A 17,590-nucleotide genomic window follows, 5' to 3' on the forward strand; every position below is an offset into this window, starting at 1 on the left:
ACTACTGGATAGTTCTCAACCTTCAGCCCGCAGACACAAGTGAAAGAGAAGAATAAGTTGCCAAACATTCCGAGTGATGAAGATTCCAAGAAGTTTGAACAGAGTTCGTAAGTGGAAATTCTGAATGTTGCAGTATCATCGCCCCGATGGAAGTCATATTTGTTTTAAGTAAGTATTAATACAATACTAGCGATATTGCAACTAGGCAATACCATTTTCCTGCCTTTTCGATTTATTTAAATAACAGACAAGCAATATTTCAATGATTGTTTTAATATTTCTGATAGCACTTTGGAGAAACCTTTCATATATAACTATCAGCATTTTGATCATATTGCGTTGCTCTCAAATGTACTAATAAATTTATTCATTTTAAGTATTCATTACAGAAATTCTCGCCTTTTAGATTTAAGATTAGTTCATATACTTTATCACATATATCATGCAGTTTCTAATCGCTCGTGATGATAGATGCTCTGGATGTGACTACGACTTCAGTATGCCAAATTGTCGTGGCACACTACAGCATAATCCAAATTAGCAGCACTTAATGCCTAATGAAGTATGAAGCAGTCTTTAAACTAAACAGAAAATTCAAAATACTATTGGTTTTGTATAATTAAGGCTTTTATTCAGCAAAACGTTCAAAATGTACATGAAATAAAAAGTTAAAAATTGGCAGGTCCAAACGATTTACATCCACTTCTCATTTTTATTACTATAATTCTACTACTTAAAAGGATACCAAATTTGGGTATTGATGTCCACTGCGTTTTGTAATAGCTGGTTGTACTCATCGTCAGTGGAACCAGGGTTATTCTGGAAGACATCACGCGCCGCTTTGAGGTATTTGCTAATTGACGAAACAATAGGCTTAGGTTTCTTGTCTTCTTGAATACCTTTTAAAGACAACGGGTACACGCGCACCCAATCACCTTCTTGAGCTGGAGGGTCGAACCAATTACGCCCATTGCTCCACATATTTCTACAGTAGATTTTTCGATCAGATTTCACACTGTTGTTACTGGTACTAGATTTGGAAGAAAAGCACGACGGACAAGACAAAACCCAGATTTTGTCAACGTCGGTGGAAGAGGTTGTCCGCGGACGGTACTTTCGAGAAGTTTGTAACATGAGAGATTTTGGTGGAGGTAGAAATTTCGCCGTTTTTGAGCAGCGTTTTTCAGAAGCTTTCGTTTCAGCACTGTCGCTATCACTATCATTAGGGCAGTGAGACTTGTCAATATCGGACTCATCTCTTCTTGTCCACAACGCGAAGAGAGAAAGTCCTGTGTTACATATGGGAAACCCGAGAAGGTCAAACAATTCGTGTAACATGGGCTTCTTTACAATAGAATCTACATCACAGTCATTAGCTAGTGCTGGACACAAATTTACCTCCAAAAGCCACGGTTTTAAGTTTTCATCCAGAAGAACATCAAACCCAAAAAATTCGAAACAGTTAGTCGTTTGGGGAATACCTGGTGTGTGGCTTAAAATTGTCAGAACAATTATCGTTGCTATTCTCTGCCATAAATACCAATCACTGACTCCTGTTTGGTGGAAATAGTGACGAAGCTGTTTTAGTGTCCATTTGCAACCTGAAAAGAAACAGAAGGAACAAGTGAGTCTTGAAAGTAACATGAAAACATGTTTACTTGAAATGGAAGAAAGAACGGAGCAACAGAATGAATTTATAAAGGTAAATAATAAATAGAGTGAAATTATAATAGTGACATAGAAACTCGCATCGCAGTATGGAATATCTAAGATAATGAATAATAACTATATTTTCTAAATTTTCTTTGACATCATCAAAAGATGAGATAATATATATAGTTAATTGCAATACTTTTTAGCATGTATTTATCTGTAATAAAAATCGGCAGCGGTTGTGTAGGATTGTGCAAGTAATATATAGGAAAACATTAGCATATTTGCTCTTAAATCACGCTTCTCTCGAAAGAAGGAAAACATCGCCTCTCTTCAATTAAATCTGAAACCTTGTCATGAATCTTATACCCATGAGAAAGGTATTTTCTCTTAATCGATGGTCAAACTTCAACAAAAATATATCACTGTGTAACCCCTTACATAACACAATACCAAGGAAAGGATATCACAAATCATCGACACGTGGGATCAATGTAAGCGTCCCCACGCTATTGGTACCTGTAAAAGGGATCACAGGACCCAACTTTAGGTCATCTGTCCGCTATTAGTAATAATCGATAAGCCAGCAGAATAGCGTCGATATATCTCCATTGAACACCACTCTGCTAGAACTTCAGTATTTGTACTATTGGACTTACTAGGGAAGGTTGTGGGGTGTTACTCTAAATTAATATCGATGCTATGCTCAATCGACTCGTTTTTACATATAAAACAATTACGCACACGGAGAAATCGCAAGCGTGTTTGAGTTGCGAGTGTTAAAAGTTCAAAATTGAATAGTTTTTGTAAAAAGTTTAAAGTAACTATTTTTGTAGATACACACTTCATTTTTGGAATCGGACGGTTTTCTTGAGTGTCCAGCACAGTGGTGAGGTCAAAACGTACGCATTTGAAAGATAAGAGCACTTATTAGTGAGAAAGTGAAGGATAATAGCGTCTTACAACTTGCAAATTGCCTTCTGTTTGGTACATCACGTCGATAGGCTGATAAAATGTATTTGCCACCCCTATTGACTGTAAAATTATTCAAATGACACTTTCCTGTGTGGTCACCTTCAAATTGAACAACATTTATCTCCAAAACGCTTGGCCGCGGAACAAACAGGAACGGGATTCCGAATCCAGTCGGCCTCTGCTTATACATTGTGGAAGACGGTGTTTCAATATCTGATCACTAGCATTTTAAAAAAAATTCAAAGGATTTTAATGGCGATTGTTAGAAAAAAGTGGCCAAACTTTATGGTATATTTTGCGATATTTGGCAATAAATGTATCCAAAAAACAACCAGCTAGCGACGATACATGCAAACATCGATTTTCTCCAGAACAAAAGGCACCTTGTTTACACATTCCTTTGAGTGCACATTTCCGCTAATCATTTTAAATTTTTCGCCTATTTGGCCGCTGAATATTTTCAAATATTCCCTGGAGTTTGACCAATATTCCCATAATCGGCATTTCTATTCGCTGGAAACTTAAGAAAAATGTCAAACGGCGATGTATTGAAACACCGTCTTCCGCAATGCATAAGCATAGGCCGATAGGGTTCGGAGTACTGTTCAGGATAGTTCTGCGGTTGGCCGCTCTGGCGCTGCGCAATCTATTTGAAGTGCCAATTCCGCGCGATTACTACAAATGAAATGCCGGTGGTGTAAACTAATATTCGTATTGACTGTTAGTGCCAGCCTGTTGTGGATAATTTATTTAGCTTCACTTCAAATTAACAATAAACTAATTTTTGTTTTCCATTATGATACTAGTGCGCAAAGTGCAAAATTTTCGTTGGACAGCTGATCCGCGCAACACATTGGTGAAGAGTCTTTTGAGAAAATATTGGTCTCACTCCTGCCTACAAAAGGAAAGAACATCACAATATACTTATCACAAGATTAATTATGAATAACACGACGTTCTTAACTGAATTTCGCACGTCTAGCAAAGCGTTTCGAAGACAAAGTCACTGTTCAATTTGAATGTGGTCACACAGGAAAATAATATTTGAATGACAATACAGTTGAATAGGGGTAGCTAATACATTTTATTAGCTTATCAATCCGGAATGCCAAACAGGAGGCAATTTGCAACCTGTTGCCATTACCTTTCACCCCTCCCCAATAAGTGCCCTTATCTTGCAAACTGCGTACGTCTTGACATCATCACTGTACTGGGCACTCAAGGAAACCCCCAATACCAAAAATTAAGCGTCCATCTCAAAAAATGGTTACTTCAAACTTTCTGCAAAATCTTTGAATTTTGAATTTCTAACACTCGTAATTCAAACATGCTTGCGATCAAGGATTTCTCCATTTGCATGATTGTTTCATATGTAAAAACGAATCGTAACACCCCGCAACCTTCCCTAGTTAGTTTCGGCAGTTTATTTAATCTCATCGGAAGATGTATCTACTACCATCAAGTGATCACTGAACTTTGAATTAATCTAATGAACTTCGTGAAATTTAGTGATGAAACATCCTTCAAATTTGTCAACCTTTTTCCCATTGAGATTTCATTAGAGACAGGCGATATTTATTTTTCTAGAATATTTTTCAACATTATCGTTGGCGCTACTCCTTTCTGTCTCAAAATACAAATCTCATTTTCAATTCCATACATTCACCTGTGTAATTCTACTCTAGTTGTCATATTTACTTAAAGCACCTTTGTTTCTTCTATTTTTTGTAACTAAGATCTTTGACAATTAGATCTACCAACCTTATTTTATGTTTGAAATTATTTACATTATTTACATGACCACCTTTGTTTGCTGGTTTTAAACAATTGTGAGAGCACGAAAGAGTGCTGCAATTCCACGCCACAACAGAATGAAGCAAATACAAACTGTTATCTAACCTAATAGAGAGTAATCTTTCATAGTAAAACGAACACAGCCGTACACACACGTAGACGAAAGCTAAACGGTTACAAATAAAACTTCTGGGACAAAGGCCGAAGAAAAAAAGGATTGTGATCGCAATATACCTTCCGAAACGCGAATCAAGATCTAGTCCTCAGAGGCAAGTTGAAACAATTTTCTGGGTACAATTCTTGTCATTCTCTGATATATTTTGCTCATCTCATTGATTCCAACAGTTTCTCTCCTTTCAACTGTTTCTTTTACAGCTCAATATTATTTCCAGACGAAACGAACACTCAAAGAAGAGCGCTGATTGTTCTCCGAATTATTGTTCACCTTGAGAGAAGGTTTAATATCTTTTGATGTGACCGAATTGTTAAATATTGTCAACCTAGTTCCCTCCCTTTTGTGCTTGTCTAATTAAGATTTGCATTTGTTCTAAAACCTGCACTTTCTGCGGACAAAATTCCATTTGCTGCGTTACTGCAAGCAAGCGTTATACCTTCTGATCTGCAGGAATGCAACGCCGTTTAGGTTAAAATTGAATTGCTGTGGGTGCTAGGGATGTTTTCCTATCAGCCTATATATATATGATGTATCTTAAGGTTGTTTAATTTAATCACGCAAATAAGATTAAAAAACCGTAAACATTTCCTCAGAATCATTTTGTTTCCGAGTTACAGGCAGTTGAAAGCGTGGGAAAATTAACATTTGAGTTCAATATTGGGCTGAGGCGGTATATTTTCGTCTTAAACGTGTAAGTTGTTCTATCCAAAAATGAATGATTCAGAATCTTTTAGTGGTGGCACAAGAGATTTCCCCAGGAAAAGACGGACTACAGGACAATAGAAGAATAGGTCCGATTCATGACGTATAGAACGACGTCCAAGCAAATAACAAAACGTCATCAACAGACGATTGATATCTTGAACAGAATCAAGATAGTGGAGGATACTTAGTCTGTTGCTCGCGGTTGCAAAAGTGTGCACGGATTGATTGTAACGGATAAAATGAAATTCCGATTCTCCGCGACGAATCGAAACACGGACCGATAAGACGTCATCGCCACCACGTGGTGGTAACTACAACACTTCTACTCTAGATGTCTGTTTCGACTCGACGAAATCCTGCCGCCACGGACACACCAGCGGCAATCTTTCGATGCGTCACTATATCGACGATCGACATTTACTGGCAAGTGGGCCATTAGATATTGGCGACGTTAACGGCATGGGGCAAAGTTTCATCTCACAAATGTGAGACATTCTATTTTTGGCATAAATTTTAATTCGTGTCCTCTGTTAGGATACGCATTTTAATAAAAATGGCGTGACAACAAGCCAGTCCGCGCATGGCACCTAAAATGTTATAGGAGGGGCTATCTTCATGGTTACTATATATTATGTTTTTTATTTCTGTTTGTATACATTTCGTGAGTCAGAGGGCGCCCCATCCTGCCCCCTTCGGGTGACCATGAGTCAGAGGTAGGTGAAAGGGTTAACTAATAAAACTCATTTCAAACAGTTAAGCCATTTTTTGTTCTGATGGACGACGTCTTTTTCATTTATATCCTATGCAGATAGATACAGATTAATAGTATTATTACCGTCTTATCATGTATTTCATTTTTACCATATACTTTTCTCAACGTTTAAGTCCTTTAGGCTAAAAAAGACGGACGATTCATGAAAATAAAGTAAAATTTTAATGGATCCTTAACGGGAATTGAAACCGCGAATATCAGACCCAACAACAAACATGCTAGGCATTAGATATTAAAACAAAACTGACTTACCGAACGTTCCTCAGTAACTGATTTTTTTTATTTTTAACTGTTTTACTCGGTTTTATAGTTTTAGCAGTACCTCTTTAACGACAGGTGCACGAACACAGAATTATCACAGGTTGGTAAAAACACAAACCTCTCCCAGCGGGATTAGAACCCGATACCCCGTACACCAAAGGCACACAGCTAACCACTGGACTATCTGCATAGGGTAAAAAAAGGAGCAGAAATACATAAATATATATTGCACATTCCGACGAAACGCAAACGTCCCAATGAAAGCAATATTAAAGGAAAAATGGAAAAACTTAGTGAGCTCTTGAAAGAGCTCGAAGGTCACCTGGGTATGAAGACAAATCTTTATTCAGGTATTATTATCTCGTATAATCGCCGTTAGCTTCGATGACGCAACTTAATCTTTTTGGCAATCAGTTAACCTACTTAGCGTCATATTGATGTCCATGTGCTATTTCTTCCCACGCGTCAGAAACTAGCTTCCAAAGTGCGTCAGCTGTACTTGGTGGGGGATCAGGCCAATTTTCATGTAGAGTTCTTGTAACTTCCGCCCATAGATTTTCCATTGGGTTCAAGTCAGATCCTCTTGGAACCTAGTCGACTAGCTCAACATTGGGTTCCTCTTGAAACCAGGCTAGAACTAGATGGGAATTCTGTATTGAGCTATGATCTTGTTGAACTTCTACAATGCCGTCTTCAAATAAATTTCTCGCAGCGCGGAGCAAGCCATACTGCACAATATCCAGATACTTCTGGCTGTTCAATCGGCTTTCTATGCGGTGTAATTCATCAACTGTATCCTTACACAGCCATCTCCAGCAGTGAATAATAACATGCCTCATTCGATGCGTTCAGTGAATGTACTGTGGATCGTAACGTTTTCCTGTGGGTCTATACACACGTCGAGGACCATCATTTGCTGAAGAGAATATCTTTTCGTCTGTGAAGATTACATGATCCCAGTTACGACCAATATTTGCTTCAGCAAATGCTAGTCGATCAACTTTATGACTATCCGTCAATTGTTCCTTACACGCGGCTCGATATGCGTGAAGCCCTGCATCTTTAAGGCGTCGCCGAGCGGTGAGGAAGGAGCCAGGAAAACAAGACGCTATCAGTAACTACCGGGATGACATGAAAGGATTGCAACGGCTTACATCAACTAGGGCCCGATCTTGTTGTGGGGTTGAAACCCTTTGAAGGCCAATGCCAGGTTTTCTAGACACGTTACCTGTTACTGAGTATTTCTTCCACCAAGTATATGCTGTAGAACAGGGAACAGCAAGACGTTCGCTAACTTGTCTCACACTCATACCACCGTATTCAAGAAGAGCAGTAAGCTACTCGCGAACATTCTGACCACGATGAGCCATGACTAATGAATCAATTGCAGCTGTTTGGCTGTAGGTAATTTCGTTACTCGTAGGCTTAAGTGGAGAAACTCGTCTGCTGCGACAAGGCATACGTCATGTTTTCGTAGTTCAGCATTTTTCACGGAAAAAAAAAAGTGTTACAGAGTTGTGTGACATACAACACACACACACACACACACACACACATATTCTATATACATATAGGCCTATATATATCAGGAACATGAATAATTTACATTTTTGACGTCTGTGTTAACGTTTTTATACATAAATTATGGAAATGACTGGCTAGTAAATGTAACAAAGATTTGAAAAGTGGCAGTTCGTCTGATTGCTTTTTCAAGCACTTTAAAGTAGAAATTTATATTTATAACAATGTTCCCATATATTTAAAAAAAAAAGAAGAGACAATAACGAACTTTCCGCATGGAGGCTCGAACCGTCGCCCTTCGTTTCAGAAATTTCAATCAGCATTACTAAACCCGCTTGGCTACGGAAGCACTTAAAGGAAATGCGTTATAATATTGATAATTGTATCGCACCAAGCGCAGGTTGACACTTGAAGTTTTAAATAGTCATTTTCGGTCTTTTTCAGTAATTTCTACTTAAGATATTGATTGTTTTTGCATACTGGAACTGTGCATGAAGTGTGCAATCAATATTAATCTCAGAAATAAGTAGTTTGATTTTGTTTTTACATTTTCACATTGCTCGGATGACAGTACGGTTTGCAGGTAGTGTCTATATAAACAACGGAGGGAAAATGCAATTCCCTGTGTATAGATCTGCGGGAATTGTGACGAATCTAGGCTCACTTTTTCGGACTTAGTTTCTGAACGAGTTTCTAGCGTTTTGTGAACAGATGTGTACCAGCTTTTGCTTCTCTCTTTTTCCTATATGCATACCACTCGAAATGAGCACAGAAGCAGACCTTATTTGTAACACTTATATCCACTTCCTTTTTACACTCCAAACTAAATATTCCACATGAGCCCCAAGTCGTAAAAAATGAAATAAATCTTTGAGTTTTACGTCCCACGGTTATGCCGGTTAGGCTAAAGGAGACGGTGATGATGAATAATGAATGAAATGGTGGAATGAAGAAAGTGGGAGGAAACGGGAGAACCCCGAGAAAACCCACGCACACGGTGTTTGTCCATCACAAAGTTCACTTGGCGGGGGCTATGAATAATGTGAGTGCGCGGGTTTGTGATTGGCGTATTTCGGAAAATACCATATTTGTATTTCCTAACGATAAATGCTGGAAGTAAAGAAAAGATCTTTGGGCGGCGGTCGCCCCCTCCGCCCTCCCCTTGGATCCGCCAGTGGTTTTGGCAGCCTGTAACTCGGAAACAAAGTGATTCCGACGAAATGTTTACTGGAATTTTCCTTGTTTATGTAAGTATATTCGCTTCCCAAGCATTGTAAACGACTTTTAGATAACCCTGTCTGTCTGTCTCTCTCTCTCTCTCTCTCTCTGTGTGTGTGTGTGTGTGTATAATGAAGTAACAATATGTACACAGGGTGGATCACTTATCTTTATATGGCCGTGTAACTTCTCAACGAATAAGTAAAAAATCCTGACATTTGTACCCTGTAAACATAGGGGAGACATTCTTTGATATACTTTGCGATACTGCCAGATTGATAATGTTACCTTCCCGAGATAAAGCTTATATTTTTCAAATGGCAAACGTGTAGTTATTACATATTTCAAATCAACTTGTTAAAAAAAATTGCAATACTACATTTATTATTCAGTGTTAGAGACTAAGGACGCGAGAGAATCTCAAATATCGAAATACTTGAGGCATCTACAGCAGTAATAACGCAAGTGAATCGGATGGTGCAATATACATCCAAAGGATATCTTAGTGTCTAATTCCTACGATTATGATGTGACCTATTTTGGATGAATAGGGACAAAGTTACAGTGGATTGAAAATTTAACTTTTTCAAGAAGGTTTATTTCGAAAACTGATTTGATAAGTACCCCATTTCGTTACGCAATAGCTGTAAAGATAACACTATTTGTAGTGATTTGATATCTGAAACCGTTCTAGGAGACACGTATACTTTTGCGTTGGACCCCTTTGTGCCCTCAGAACAGCTTTGGTGGGACGTGGAATGCAGTCATAGAGGTCGCGAATGGTAGCAAGTGGAAAATTACACCACTCTGCGTGTAGTACTTCCAGAGCATGGAATCAGAAAATTTTGCCTGATTCATGTATCCAATACGAATCACAGATGTTCAATTATTTTAAGTCCATACATTGGGTAACCCAAGAAAGGTGTTCAACGTCATCCCGATGTTCCTAAAACCACACCGCAAAAGCTCTAGCTTTGTGAATGGGGACATTATCATTCTGGAGTATAGTGTCATTACCTGGAAACAACATCTAGACCCTAGGATGCACATGACCCCTTAAAATGCCGATATAATAATGGATAATGACGGGACCAGTAACGTCAGCACATGACTCACTGGAAAGGAGGAAGTTGAAACCCATTGGAACACAGCGCCGCCGCCATGTTTCACGGTCGGGCGGAGACGATGTGTATCATGTTACTTTCGGCATACTCCACACACAAAACAGCCCATGGTTTGAAATAAGATGAGTGATGAATCATCCTACCATATCACAATTTTTAGTTATTAGTTGTTCGTATTCCATGTTCGTGGCACCATTAGCGTCGTTGTAAAGTGTTATAGTTCCTAATCTACGGTTTCGCCCGTGCAGTATGACCCCGTATGTCCATGTCAGGTAAATCTGCAATTGTCGGGCTGATTGTCGACACAGGTTGTAATAGGTGCAGCTCGAGTTTACCTATCATTTGCACTACGATCGCACGACGGTTCTATATTGCAATTTGCTTTAATGCTAGGCGAAACATGTCAGTAAGAGTTTTCTTCCCACCATTGTTCCTCTTAGTCAATGTAATTTTGGCGAGTGTGTTGTATGATGTCATTACTTTGAACATTTCCTCGCGATACACCCAACACACTTGCCACTTTCGTCTCACTCGCACCATATAACAGAAAGCCAACAATTTGCCCTTTTCGAAAATCTGAAAAGTCGCTCATTTTACACTATTACGTTGTGCTAAATCAATTGCACCTGCCTTACTTCTCAAGTAGTACGCAATTTACCGTAACACACTACCACCAACGATGTCCCGACAAAACGTACCAGCGACAAAACGTACTACTTAAATTTTCGCGCCAAAACGTACTACATTTGACGACATGTCATAAATGATAACCTGTCATGGACTAATTAAAACATTTCAGATATTTAATCCGCGATAAAACCAACCACTTCACGGAAAAAGTTGACCTTGAAATGTCAGGCATTTACTTCGAGGAAATCTGACATTGTAAACAGGGTTGGTGGTGGTCATTAAAATTTACTTTCATCAATTGACCTTGAAATGTCAGGCATTTAATTCGAGGGAATCTCACACTGTAAACAGGGTTGGTGGTGGTCATTAAGATTTACTTTCACCAAAGGTTTTCGTAAGGGGGGGGATACGCCTCCTCGCTTGCTGATTGGCTGGTCTTATAATGCGGTAGTTTGGCTGTTCTGCTGCGCTCACCAGTGGCGTATTCACGATTTTGTTTCGGCGGGGGCTTTGCTAACTTTCGGGGAGGACTTTGCCTGGAAATGTGAAAATTCCGTAATATATTTGATTTACTTTACTATAGTAAGTAAGATTTCGGGGATTTCGGGGGCCCTTAAGCCCGGAAGCCCCCCCCCCCCAAATACGCCACTGGCGCTCACAAACCCGCGCACTCACATTATTCATTACGACTTGGAGCTCATGTGGAATATTTAGTTTGGAGTGTAAAAAGGAAATGGAGATAAGTGTTATAAATAAGGGCTGCTTCTGTGCTCATTTCAAGTGGTATGCATATAGGAAAAAGAGAGAAGCAAAAGCTGGTACACACCTGTTCACAAAACGCTAGAAACTCGTTCAGAAACTAAGTCCGAAAAAGTGAGCCTAGATCCGTCACAATTCCCGCAGATCTATACACAGGGAATTGCATTTTCCCTCCTTTCTTTATATAGACACTACCTGCAAACCGTACTGTCATCCGAGCAATGTGAAAATGTAAAAACAAAATCAAACTACTTATTTCTGACAAGTAAACCTTACGTTTGGGTGAATCGAGTTGCTGACTGAGACACATATGAGAAAGTAGTACTAAATGTAGTCAGTATTACAGTGAAGTTGTAGGTGCGAAGCTCCAGGGGTTTAGGAGATACGGCTACAGAACATCACATGGAAGTACAGAATAGTCTTCATACAGTTGGAGGAAAAAGCCCTGCAAGACCTCTTGTAACGACAAAAGGTGAATAACAACTATATGGGTACATATTAGGACTAGGGACAAGTCATATAGTAACGGTGTACCTGACGGCGGCCATCTTGAAATCCGCCATTTTGAATTAAGGTTAAGTTTTTAAAATAGGAATAGGGTCATGTGATACATGATTTAAGGCGCAAATTCAATCAGAAGAACAATGGTGACGTTAATTTTGATTTACGCGCAATTGGTAAAAAATTACAGGGAAATTAAATATTGTTGCAGAATATGTATTAGTCCTTTACTCCACCTTGTAAATTCTGTGTTAATGATAATAATTAAATAAAAAGCAGGTGGATAAATATTAGGTCTATGGTAAGAGTTGCCTTGATGGCGGCCATGTTCAAATCCGCCAATTTTAATCAGACAAAAGTTTTAAACAAAACGCATAACAGTGACACCTTATTAATAGCAAATTTTACCATAAATCCAACGGTATAACCATTTTTGCTTTATCATTAACCAGCACAAAATTAAATGGGAATAGAGTAATGCAATAGATGACTTCGGGCTAGAAGTTAATCAGAAATACAATGGTGACGTTACAATGTTAGTTGTTTGATGCTATACTTGCACGCCATTTCCTTGTTTTTCTTGTATCCTGTTCACATCTATTTCTCGCTGCAACAATATTTAATTTCCCTGTAACTTTTTACCAATTGCGCGTAAATCAAAATTAACGTCACCATTGTTCTTCTGATTAAATTTGCGTCTTAAATCATGTATAACATGACCCTATTCCTATTTTAAAAATTTAACCTTAATTCAAAATGGCGGATTTCAAGATGGCCGCCGTCAGGTATACCCTTACTATATGACTTGTCCCTAGTCCTAATATGAACCCATATATTTGTTATTCACCTTTTGTCGTTACAAGAGGTCTTGCAGGGCTTTTACCTCCAACTGTATGAAGACTATTTTGTACTTCCATGTGATGTTCTGGTAGCTGTATCTCCTAAACCCCTGGAGCTTCGCACCTACAACTTCACTGAAATACTGAGCGCATTTAGTACTACTTTCTCATATGTGTCTCAGCCAGCAACTCGATTCACCCAAACGTAAGGTTTACTTGTGAGATTAATATTGATTGCACACTTCATGCAGAGTTCCAATATGCAAAAACAATCAATATCTTAAGTAGAAATTACTGAAAAAGACCGAAAATGACTATTTAAAACTTCAAGTGTCAACCTGCACTTGGTGCGATACAATTATCAATATTATAACGCATTTCCTTTAAGTGCTTCCGTAGCCAAGCGGGTTTAGTAATGCTGATTGAAATTTCTGAAACGAAGGGCGACGGTTCGAGCCTCCGTGCGAAAAGTTCGTTTTTGTCTCTTTTTTTTTTAATATATGGGAACATTGTTATAAATATAAATGTCTACTTTGAAGTGCTTGGAAAAACAATCAGACGAACTGTCACTTTTCAAATCGCTGTTACATTTACTAGCCAGCCATTTCCATAATTTATGTATAAAAACGTTAACACAAACGTCAAAAATGTAAGACGAGTTTCTCCACTTAAGCCTACGAGTAACGAAATCACCTACAGCCAAACAGCTGCAATTGATTCATTAGTCATGGCTCATCGTAGTCAGAATGTTCGCGAGTAGCTTACTGCTCTTCTTGAATACGGTGGTATGAGTGTGAGACAAGTAAGCGAACGTCTTGGTGTTCCCTGTTCTACAGCATGTACTTGGTGGAAGAAATATTCAGAAACAGGTAACGTGTCTAGAAAACCTGGCACTAGCCTTCAAAGGGTTTCAACCCCACAACAAGATCGGGCCCTAGTTGATGTAAGCCGTCGCAATCCTTTCATGTCATCCCGGTAGTTACTGATAGCGTCTTGTTTTCCTGGCTCCTTCCTCACCGCTCGGCGACGCCTTAAAGATGCAGGGCTTCACGCATTTCGAGCCGCGTGTAAGGAACAATTGACGGATAGTCATAAAGTTGATCGACTAGCATTTGCTGAGGCAAATATTGGTCGTAACTGGGATCATGTAATCTTCACAGACGAAAAGATATTCTCTTCAGCAAATGATGGTCCTCGACTTGTATATAGACCCACAGGAAAACGTTACGATCCACAGTACATTCACTGAACGCATCGAATGAGGCATGTTACTATTCACTGCTGGAGATGGCTGTGTAAGGATACAGTTGATGAATTACACCGCATAGAAGGCCGATTGAACAGCCAGAAGTATCTGGATATTGTGCACTATGGCTTGCTCCTCGCTGCGAAAAATTTATTTGAAGACGACATTGTAGAAGTTCAACAAGATCATAGCTCAATACGGAATTCCAATCTAGTTCAAGCCTGGTTTCAAGAGGAACCCAATGTTGAGCTAGTCGACTAGGTTCCAAGAGGATCTGACTTGAACCCAATGGAAAATCTATGGGCGGAAGTTACAAGAACTCTACATGAAGATTGGCCTGATCCCCCAACTAAGGACAGCTGACGCACTTTGGAAGCTAGTTTCTGACGCGTGGGAAGAAATAGCACATGGACATCAATATGACGCTAAGTTGGTTAACTGATTGCCAAAAAGATTAAGTTGCGTCATCGAAGCTAACGGCGATTATACGAGATAATAATACCTGAATAAAGATTTGTCTTCATACCCAGGTGACCTTCGAGCTCTTTCAAGAGCTCACTAAGTTTTTCCATTTTTCCTTTAATATTGCTTTCATTGGGACGTTTGCGTTTCGTCGGAATGTGCAATATATATTTATGCATTTCTGCTCCTTTGTGTACCCTACACAGATAGTCTAGTGGTTAGCTGTGTGCCTTTGGTGTACGGGGTATCGGGTTCTAATCTCGCTGGGAGAGGCTTGCCTTTTTACCAACCTGTGATAATTCTGTGTTCGTGCACCTGTTGTTAAAGAGGTACTGCTAAAACTATAAAACCGAGTAAAACAGTTAAAAATAAAAAAAATCAGTTACTGAGGAACGTTCGGTAAGTCAGTTTTGTTTTAATATCTAATGCCTAGCATGTTTGTTGTTGGGTCTGATATTCGCGGTTTCAATTCCCGTTAAGGATCCATTAAAATTTTACTTTATTTTCATGAATCGTCCGTCTTTTTTAGCCTAAAGGACTTAAACGTTGAGAAAAGTATATGGTAAAATGAAATACATGATAAGACGGTAATAATGCTATTAATCTGTATCTATCTGCATAGGATATAAATGAAAAAGACGTCGTCCATGAGAACAAAAAATGGCTTAACTGTTTGAAATGAGTTTTATTAGTTAACCCTTTCACCTACCTCTGACTCATGGTCACCCGAAGGGGGCAGGATGGGGCACCCTCTGACTCACGAAATGTATACAAACAGAAATAACAAACATAATATATAGTAACCATGAAGATAGCCCCTCCTATAACATTTTAGGGTGCCATGCGCGGACTGGCTTGTTGTCACGCCATTTTTATTAAAATGCGTATCCTAACAGAGGACACGAATTAAAATTTATGCCAAAAATAGAATGTCTCACATTTGTGAGATGAAACTTGGCCCCATGCCGTTAACGTCGCCAATATCTAATGGCCCACTTGCCGGTAAATGTCGATCGTCGATATAGAGACGCATCGAAAGATTGCCGCTAGTGTCCCTGGCGGCAGGATTTCGTTGAGTCGAAACAGACATCTAGAGTAGAAGTGTTGCAGTTACCACCACGTGGCGGCAATGACGTCTTATCGGTCCGTCTTTCCATTCGTCGCGGAGAATCGGCGAAGGGACCGAAACAACTTATCGCCAGTCATGTGCATGCGTTTATTATTATATATTTGTTTTTCCTGACGAATGTTCCTAAACTGAGCTCCGGGGTCAAGAGTAACCCATGCTTCTACATAACAAGGTTGCTGTTTCGCGCCATTCCGGGATAACTTTATATATATTTTGTAAGTGCTTTTTAGACTCTCTCAATGTAAATGAATCATGCATATAGGCTATTTAACATATTTTGGTGGAGTAATTTTGTAATTCATCGGCATTTCGTCGCGTGTCTGCCGCCGGTGGCCCACTAGTGATATAATTTTCAAAACGGAAGTGGGGCCACCGCGGATTGTTGCAGTGGGACCATCAATTTTTGGCGAGAGGTCGCTAGTTATCGATGGTCCACCGACGCTTACGGCACGGGGTAACTCTAAATTAAATTTAATTAGGAAATCACTATAGTTGCTATAAGAACTAGTTTTTGAACTTGGACTGTGTAATATTGGTCGTTTGAGGCAAACATTTCCTAAGTTTAACTTCGAGTATCTTCGGGAAACAGTAAACCAAAGATGATAGGTTCGAACCCACAATCCAACGCTCACAATCGGAAATATTCTGTAAATCTGTATTTTCCTCTTTTAAGTGTAATAAGATATGTTGATCCGTTATTAACTGTACTGTAGAAACAATTCATCATTGTAATACTTAAGGATAAAGTATTTCGAAATTATGTATACATGGGAGCACATGGTAGTTGCCTCAATCCACCTATAACACTGGTATACAAAATTTTGCTTATTATTATTTCTTGATGAATTTTTATGTATTTTGACCTCCTGAACACGAATCTGGCACTTATTTTTATATAGTGTCAATATTTTCAATGATATAAGCATGTTTTATTTTTCTCCTATACTGATTTATGCAGAGTAATTTGCGTCCTTTTACTTTGATACTCGCTAGGTGGTATCGCATTTATTATTCAAGATAATTGTTCGGAGTACGAAACAGAGAATAGATTCTAAAGATACATAGCAGAATTGTAAATTGATCAAATAGAGTTATTCAAGTGTGAAGCTGATGTTGGAGAAAACAAAATATAAGGAACATCAATGAGACGTGTGTGGGGATTTCAAAATTATTGGTTTTCTTCTTGGGTTGCAAAGTGGTTATACTAAATATTCCTGCTTTTTATGCCTGTGGGACAGTCGGACAACTAACCAACATTATGATCAAACCGTGTGGCCTGAAAGAACGGAGCTTATTCCAGGAACACATAATGTGATAAATGGAGCATTAGTGCCCAGGGAGAAGATTCTCATGCCAACATTACATATTAAGCTGGGATAGGCAAAACAATTTGTGAAAGCTCTGGATCGCAATTCACCTGCTCTACAATGTATCAAACAAATGTTTCAAGCTTTATCAGAGGCAAAAGTTCTGGCTGGCATTTTCACAGGGCCTCAGATTCATGTCATGCTTAATAGTGTTCCACTTAAACAAAAAATGACGGAGTTGGAAAGAAACGCTTGGGAGGCCCTTCATAAATTGGTGACGGGATTTCTTGTGCATAGCCGAAGTAAAGTGTTTGAACACCAAGTTAAGACACACATTGATCAATATCGAGCATTGGGATGTAGAATGTCTAAAATTACATATGCTACATTCATACTTGGATTTATTTAGAGAGAATTAAGATGATGTTAGCGAAGAGCAGGGAAACGTTTCCATAAGCATATTGAGGTAATGGAAAGCAGATACCAAGAAAGGCGGGACTGTGCAATGATGGGTGATTA

At 39.0% G+C, this 17,590-nt stretch overlaps 1 protein-coding gene across 2 annotated transcripts in view; it reads right to left on the reverse strand.

The window, feature by feature from the left end:
- Positions 1 to 609: 609 nt before the first annotated feature.
- LOC145686288 (putative tubulin polyglutamylase TTLL2) overlaps positions 610 to 17,590 on the reverse strand; it is a 192,843-nt gene continuing 175,862 nt past the window's right edge. For both annotated transcript variants that reach the window (XM_081759424.1, XM_081759423.1), the window contains exon 7: positions 610 to 1,601. In XM_081759424.1, the coding sequence (XP_081615550.1) occupies positions 730 to 1,601 (872 nt within the window). In that variant the 3' untranslated portion in view covers positions 610 to 729. The remainder of the gene's footprint in view (positions 1,602 to 17,590) is intronic.

Source organism: Thermobia domestica, chromosome 5 (assembly GCF_964235325.1).
Source record: "Thermobia domestica chromosome 5, izTheDome1.hap1.1, whole genome shotgun sequence".
Classification (NCBI taxonomy): Eukaryota; Metazoa; Arthropoda; class Insecta; order Zygentoma; family Lepismatidae; genus Thermobia; species Thermobia domestica.